This window comes from Pelecanus crispus, chromosome 2 (genome assembly GCF_030463565.1).
Source record: "Pelecanus crispus isolate bPelCri1 chromosome 2, bPelCri1.pri, whole genome shotgun sequence".
Taxonomy (NCBI): domain Eukaryota; kingdom Metazoa; phylum Chordata; class Aves; order Pelecaniformes; family Pelecanidae; genus Pelecanus; species Pelecanus crispus.
In genome coordinates this window covers 43,670,464-43,677,708 of record NC_134644.1, presented here as the reverse complement: position 1 = coordinate 43,677,708, position 7,245 = coordinate 43,670,464, and the positions used below count along the sequence as shown (strand labels likewise).

Here is a 7,245-nt window from a genome sequence, read left to right as displayed (position 1 = left end):
TCTGCTCTGAGGAACTTCCTTTTCCTGTCCTACACCATCACAGGAGCTGCTTTCAAGAATCCTCTTCTTCCTAATACTAGTTCCTCCCACACAGGGAAGGTTACAAAAAAAAAAAAAAAAAAATCTCCTTTCTTTAGAGGAGCAGATAGCACTTTTTAACATAGCTACAAAAGAATCCTTTTTAATTTTTTTGCTTATTTGAGCTGAACAAAACATGCCCTTTTGAGCTGTTCTTCCTGGCTTTAAGAACACACTGCCAAGAGTCTCTTCTTCAGACTACCATCCTCCTGTAAGAACTTACAGAGCAAAGCAAGTTAATTTCTCAGTTGAAGGGCAAATCTTGGACATTTCAGTCTCGACTTACATTGTTTAAAAACATGTGGAAACATCACAAGTTGAGGCTCAAGGAAGGCAGAACTACTTCTTGAGCCTTTTCTCAATCCCTTTTCCTATCACTACCCAATGGATGAAATCTGTGGAAGCTAGGACAGCCATGCAGCTAATTTACCAGAAATTGCAGTTATTCTCCTCCAGCATTTCTGTGCAAGTTGACTTGATGCTGAAAGGTCACACTAATTTCACACAATGTAGCCTAAAATACATTAATCTATGATTATAACTGTCTGTCATCCAAATGTGACTAATTCTACCACCTAACCATGCAGACTAAACCAGAATGCAGCTCCAACACCAGAGAAGTGTTCTCTGTTCTGGTATCAAAGGGCAGATCTAAGAAACAGTCTCCACTGCAAAACGTAAAATGAACAGCCTGGAATCTTGCACAAATGAAGTAATACCTACTCTACGGCCCATATTTTATTAGTCAACCTAAAACATCCAATAGTTCTTTGGGAAGTGTCCATATTTAAAATACTGTGTACTTTAATGAATGGAGCAAGCCTTACCCTCCTATTCTGTGCTTAGTCGATTTAGCCTATGTTTGCAGATAACACGGGCTCAAGAGCCGATTTCACACTGAAGACATAGAAAAAAACAACTTGAAAAATAAAATCGCCATTAGTATTTAATCACCTATAAAAAAATAAACTAGCACTTTCAGTTTACATCTCATTGCACAAGATCAAAGCTGGCCTTCAGTCTAAGCACAGGACACAGCAACCCCAACCTACACACAGTGAAGTATACTCAGACCAACAGAAAAAAGAACATGGTTTAGCCATTAAGCTTTCAATTCACACTGCACATGTCTTTTCAGTCTTATCAAAAGTGAAAGCCATCGCAGAACTCTATGCTTGGGGCCTACAATCTTCACAGATATCAAATTACATTTTCAAAAACCTTTCAAAATATGGAAACAACTGAAGTCCTGGAGAATTCTACACTTCACACAAACCAAGAAGCAGCAGAAGCACTTGTTAAATTCTGCAACCCGCATCAGCTTTATTAGATCGTTACATTTACAAGAATTAACGGTAACGGTGCAGCTGCAGGGTATTGCGTCTTCTCCAGGCAGCACGACGTGAGCCGCCAATGGTGTGGTGGAATTTGTGGCCCTTGCCAAGGCCACGACTCTTCCGCCCGGCCGATGTCAGCCCACGCATCTCTCTATGCTTGTGAACGGGCTTGGTGATCCATTGGGTATCAGGGTTGCGCCTGATGGTCTTATGGAAGGGATCAATCAGGATCACTTCGAAAAACTTGTAAGTGGAATCTTCACCCACCCAATACGAGTTCAAGACTCTCAGAGCCCCACAGTGACGGCCAGCACGCTCCTAGAGGGAAAAAAAATGCAAAAGGCTGTAAAGTCATGGATGCAGAGCACTCTTCATGCAGAAAGGTATGAGTAACTCAAACCTAAAATTCTGAAGGTGCTAGAAATTTCCCTTTGCCCTGCGAGACTCTCTCTTCCTAAAAGGACTGTTCTCCTTCCAGTTGCAAAGATGCAAGAAAAAGTAACAGCTGAAAGGAATGCCATGTTCAGGGGAAAAAAAAAGGTTGCTTGGATTCCTACATGAAATGGATTTTAAAAAAATGTAAGGAGGAAGGTGCTTGGCTGACAAAAGAACTATGTACACAGAAGCACCCAGAAAGCAAACACAGAGTTCAAAACAACTTCAATGCGAAGATGAAGAGCACAAGCTGCACTTGGGGCCATGGAACAATCTTTTGTGGGAAGTTACAAAAGACTGATCAACTTGCACATCCAAAGCCTACAGGGGAGAAAGACATTTCTGCAGAGAATAAGCCTGTACTGATAGGAGAAAAGAAACAGCTGATGTAACAAGTCTTTGTTCCACTGCTGGTATATTAGTGCTTGCTATTCCTATCCTCACTTGTGGTTGGAAAGCAGCAGCCTTACTTTAGAAAACAAAAGCAAGCAGAAAATATAAATTATGCAACTCCATCTGCCTCTCCTGTCAAGAATGCTCCTTATTTAAAACCCTAAAGGTGTGTTTAATCCTCAGACTTTATCATCACTGTGGGAAAGCATGAACCAATGGATCCCACCATCTTCTATCCCAATGTGATCCCAACCTATTACTACAGTCTTCCACTAAACAGCACCTATTTTCTGCATATGTAATAAAATTCTTTCAAGTCCTTGTTTTATTCTAGCATGCGAGAGCAATGCATATATTAAACATTAAAACACCAACCACCCTCAACCAGCTTCTATGTGGAGATAATAGCTACAATGGAGGGTTTATATTTCTGTCTGAAAAACGTAAGTCTTCCAGGAAAGAGCGTATCAGATTCAGAAAATTTCAAGCTAAAACTGAGGGCCAATAACCCCTTCCATGAACCGTCACCACAAATGAGCATGTGATTAGCCATCAGATATCTGGTAATAGCATATATGAAGAGCATGCCGTAAGCACTGAAAACACAGAACTGCATTTTTAATCTGAACTCATCATCTGTGTTTCTTTTAAATTAGCATGTCTCATTTATGGTGTGTCCCCATCCCCCCCTTTTAAACAAATCCACTGCATTAAACTGGAAGTCACGAATATTTTTTAAGTCCTGGGAACAGAAAAGTCTTCTGCTTCAAGATGGAAAGGCAATGAGCAGTCTCTATTCTTTCACTATGTCTCTTTTTGAGAGTGCAGACGAGTAGTAATTCTAACCCACCGAAAGTTTTTTCTAGAGGCGAGAACTACACCTCTTCAATACTACTATTGTGGCATTATGAAACAAAGGTATCATTGAATGAAAGTTTCCATTTTGAGTATTTCAGCAGGTAACATCATCTCACCTAAAACCAAGTTAACCACCAATCTTAGTGCTTGTGAGGTACCAAAAAGTCTTTTACAAGAACCAGAAGGTCTCTGGTGTGCTGCTTTCAGATCCTATGATAGAGCCAAGTACACTATGCGGCACTCCTACTACACAAACAGGTGCTACAAACTTTAAGACAGGAACTCATTGGTACTTTGTGAAAGGACCACTACCTAAAGCTGGCAATGCATACAACATGGCAGGGAACACAGAGGTGGGATTTAGTGATGAGTGAAGTCAGATACCTTAGCATATATGAATTTGTATTTCTCATGCCTAACCCTTTATTTTACTGGGGTTTATACTAGTTGTATGTCTATTTTTCATTACAAACATTGTGGCATAGTTTAGAAACAAGTATACACTATGAATGCCAATAAACCACTTAAGCAGTCCTTTCCCCAGACCCCATTTGTAAAGTCTGCGTAGTTTTTTCATTTGTCTCAATACAGCTTTTCAAGACATTCTGGTGCTTTCCTGCCATCAGTATGCAAGATCTTTTACCCAACACATTAACAAAACAGTTGTTTGGGTTTTTCTTTGTCTCCGAGTATTCTTAACTTTTACAGACTAAGACAGACATTCCTACCAGCAAGTTTCTGAGCAATAACCAAAATAGTCACCTCTGCTACAGACTGAAGACTCCGGGCAAACTTCAGCTGGTTAACACCATGATGCACAGGTTTACCATAGGTTGCACCTTTTGGGACTGGGCGTTTGCGACCACCACGGCGAACACGGACGCGGTAGATAACATAACCTAAAAGAAATGGTGACTTAGGTACTAGAAGAATTCTGTAGTGTAGCAAGTGCAAATCACAAGGCAATTTTGATGCCCATACTGCATGTCCCACCCCAGAAGCTTCACATGAAAATTAGGTCACCGTACCAATCTTCACCAAAACCTACAAGTGGAGGTGGGTACCACAAGATGTTTTTGTTACTTCCATCACAACTGAGTAAGGGAAGCGATGTCCTGTCATGACTATTTTTTACATCTAAACCAGAGTTTATGACACCTTTCCACCATGCAGTTCCAAATACACTAAGAGCAGCTACAGCTATGTTGCAACACAAAAAACTCCCACCCTGAAACACCCAATAAAACAACCACCCCAAAACTGAAATCCTGTATTCTGATAGTAGCATTCATAAAGCACTAAAGCACAAACCATCCATAAACACTGAGAAATGAGGAAACTAGATAAACTTCACGAACAGTAACAGAAGCATAGACTCTTAGCTTTATCTTTTCATAGTGAGCCAATGGTGTTTCAACAATTTGCTCAAGTTGCAGATGGACGGCCACTTTCCCCAAGTTTCTTTCACTGACCAGTAACTGTTTTCTAATGACAGCACAAACTACCTCATCTTGCTTACTCAAGCACATACAGCTGTAATACAGCCAAGTAACACATGATAAAATGTGGGCAGAAAAAGGACACCCCCCTAAACCTAAAAGCACTGGTCAACTCTGCAGTAGTAACACAGCACAAGAGCGAGAACTAAAGCCAAAGCCCACTTGATCTCCATCTGCCACAATGGCCACAGAAGGCGTGAAATCAAAATTACACAAAGCACGGTTTTGGGCTGTGGGCACTGCTACCAATTTAACACATTTATAATATGAACTTCATTCCATGCAGGACACTTCAGTTTCTTGGGGAATATTTACGTTTTGGATTTTGTTATTCTACTATCACTGAAGGAAGGAAGCTGACATAAAACTCAGTCACTCCATCACGAAGCACATGGACTTCACCTCTTCGTCTCATTACCTTGCTTGGCCTTATATCCCAGCCTGCGAGCTTTGTCTGGTCTGGTGGGCCGGGGAGCTCGGTGCAAGGCAGACAGCTGGCGATACTGCCAACAGCGGACACGGAGAAGAAATCGCATCACATCCGACTGCTTTTTCCTCCATAGCTCCTGGATGTACTTGTAGGCACCCATGTCTGTCTACCTGCTGAATCGAGAAATCCATGAAAAAAAGTGTACCAAATATGACCCCGGATTTGAACACCTTCCAACAGAGACATGGCATAAAACCACACATGTAACACCACTGCCACAGAGGATGCTCTCAAGGTTCTTTACACCACTGCCACATCTGATAACATGGCTCACACTTGGCAGCCTCTAATAGGACACACAGCAGTTACCATTCTCAGCAATTTTCTTCCTTATCTTATGGTCTTAAGCATTGAACTTCTTAGCTTAGAATTTTTCAGATGTGTACATCAGATACTACCAAAATTGATAGCTAACATCTGAACCAAGTTGTAAATGTTAATCCATAAAGTATGTGACGGGGAGTGGCATGGCATGGCCTTTACTTTTCATGTGGCTTAATTACTTCTAAAAACCATTACCCTCTCACACACTTGCAGCAATTAGCAGATGTAAGTGAACCCCATCAAGCTAGCACCCAAATCATCATCAGAAAAACGCAGCTCATTTTATTTGCACAAAAGAATAAACTGTTCACTTGTGATTTTCCATACCCTTCTCTGCCCAGCCACGGCACAGCTACCCCTTCTTTATGGTTGCATTATGGCACAAAACACCACAAACGAACTGCAAACGAGAGTCAAGACGTGCGGCCTGTAATCAACCTGCAGCCGCTACGTCGCGGTGTGCGGCCTTCCGCTCACACCGGGCATCCCTGGGCCCGACTGAGCGCCTCCATCCCCTCCCCGTCCCACAGCCCGGGCAGCCAGGCTGCCCCGACGAGGCGCAGCCCACAGGCCCTCCATAGGCCTCCCCGGGCCCGCGGCCCGCCCGGGCCCCGCTCCCCGCAGAGCCCCCGCGCCGCGGGAGGAGCCCGTCCCATCCCGCCAGCGTGGCGGCGGGCGCGGGCAGCGACAGGACGGGCGTGCGGCCGCCTCGGGCCCGGGATGGAACCGGATTGCGGGAAAGGCCGAGCGCAGCCAAACCCTCACCTGATGGCGCCCAGCACCGGAAAGGAAGAGGCCTCTTTCCCACAACCCCTCGCGGCGTCATCGCGCTTCCGGCGGCGGCAGCGACGCCTCATGGGTAATGTAGTCCGAAGGGGAGGGCCGCTCTCCCCGCCCAGCCCCGCCCCGGCCCGCTCGCCCGCCAATGGGCGGCAGGGGGCGGGGCTCGGCCCGCCAGGCCGGCGCGGCTCAATGGGGCGCCGTGGGAAGCTCGGCCCAGGTGCGCGCTCGCGCTGGGGTCGGCGCGGGGTTGGGGGGGGAGGGGCGGCCCCGGGGGCGCGCGCGCGCGGGGCCGGGGGCGCGCGGAGCTGCAGGCAGGGGGCTGGCTTTGGGGCAGGGGCTTTGCGAGCCGGGGCATCCTCTGAAACACCCCCTCTCCCCGCTAAGAGCCCCAAACTAGCTAGGGAGTGGGGCGGGGGGGGGGGAGGGTGTGACCTAAAAAACCAAAAGTACTTTAAAAGAAATCCTGAAAAGAAGCCTTAAAAAAAATCCTAAAAAATAATTTAACCACCCCCCATAAAGAGAAATCATAAATCCTAAGGGGAAAAGAAAGCAGCCCTACAATCAGCCCTAAGGCCTGTTCAGTGCTGGGGGAGGGGAGCAGTGCAGTGCCCTTGGCTGGGGCCAGGCAGCCCCCGGCGCTGCAGGCCTGGGGGGGCTCCCCGGAGCAGGGCTCCCCGCCAAGGTGAGCGTGAGCACAGAGGTGAATTTGCAGGAGCAGGGAAGGGGCCTGGTGCTGGTGAGGCTTTTGTGCCCCTCTCCGGCTCCCAGCAGCGTCCCCAGCCTGCTGCTGTGAAGGTGTCCGGCCCTGCTGGGGAATCAAAATGGGAATCAAAATGGGAATCGGGCTTTCCCTGCCCGAAAGTCCCCCACCCGTCTCCCTGCGGCTGCGGGGTGACCTTTCTGTTTTTCAGTGTATGCTTTGCAGAGCACCCTGGCTTGTGAAGCATTACCCAGTTAAACTGGAATGGAAACAGGACAACGCCAGCCCGCCTTGGTCCTCAGAAGGTCCTCTTTGGCTCGCTCTGTGGCAAACTGCTCCCGACAGTGA

The 7,245-nt window shown here is 46.4% G+C and overlaps 1 protein-coding gene across 4 annotated transcripts; it reads right to left on the bottom strand.

The window, feature by feature from the left end:
* Positions 1–1,377: 1,377 nt before the first annotated feature.
* Positions 1,378–6,222, bottom strand: RPL15 (ribosomal protein L15). Of its 4 annotated transcripts, none has more exons than XM_075704784.1 (4): positions 6,180–6,222; positions 5,019–5,203; positions 3,864–4,000; positions 1,378–1,733 (listed from the first exon to the last, which is right to left on the bottom strand). In XM_075704784.1, exons 2-4 carry the CDS (start codon positions 5,188–5,190, stop codon positions 1,428–1,430), a joined length of 615 nt encoding a protein of 204 aa, XP_075560899.1. In that variant the 5' UTR covers positions 5,191–5,203; positions 6,180–6,222; the 3' UTR covers positions 1,378–1,427. The 4 variants fall into 4 exon arrangements, with proteins under 4 accessions (XP_075560899.1, XP_075560901.1, XP_075560900.1 ...); XM_075704786.1 differs by having other exon boundaries at positions 5,019–5,200; XM_075704785.1 differs by lacking the exon at positions 6,180–6,222 and adding an exon at positions 5,742–5,911.
* Positions 6,223–7,245: the final 1,023 nt, after the last annotated feature.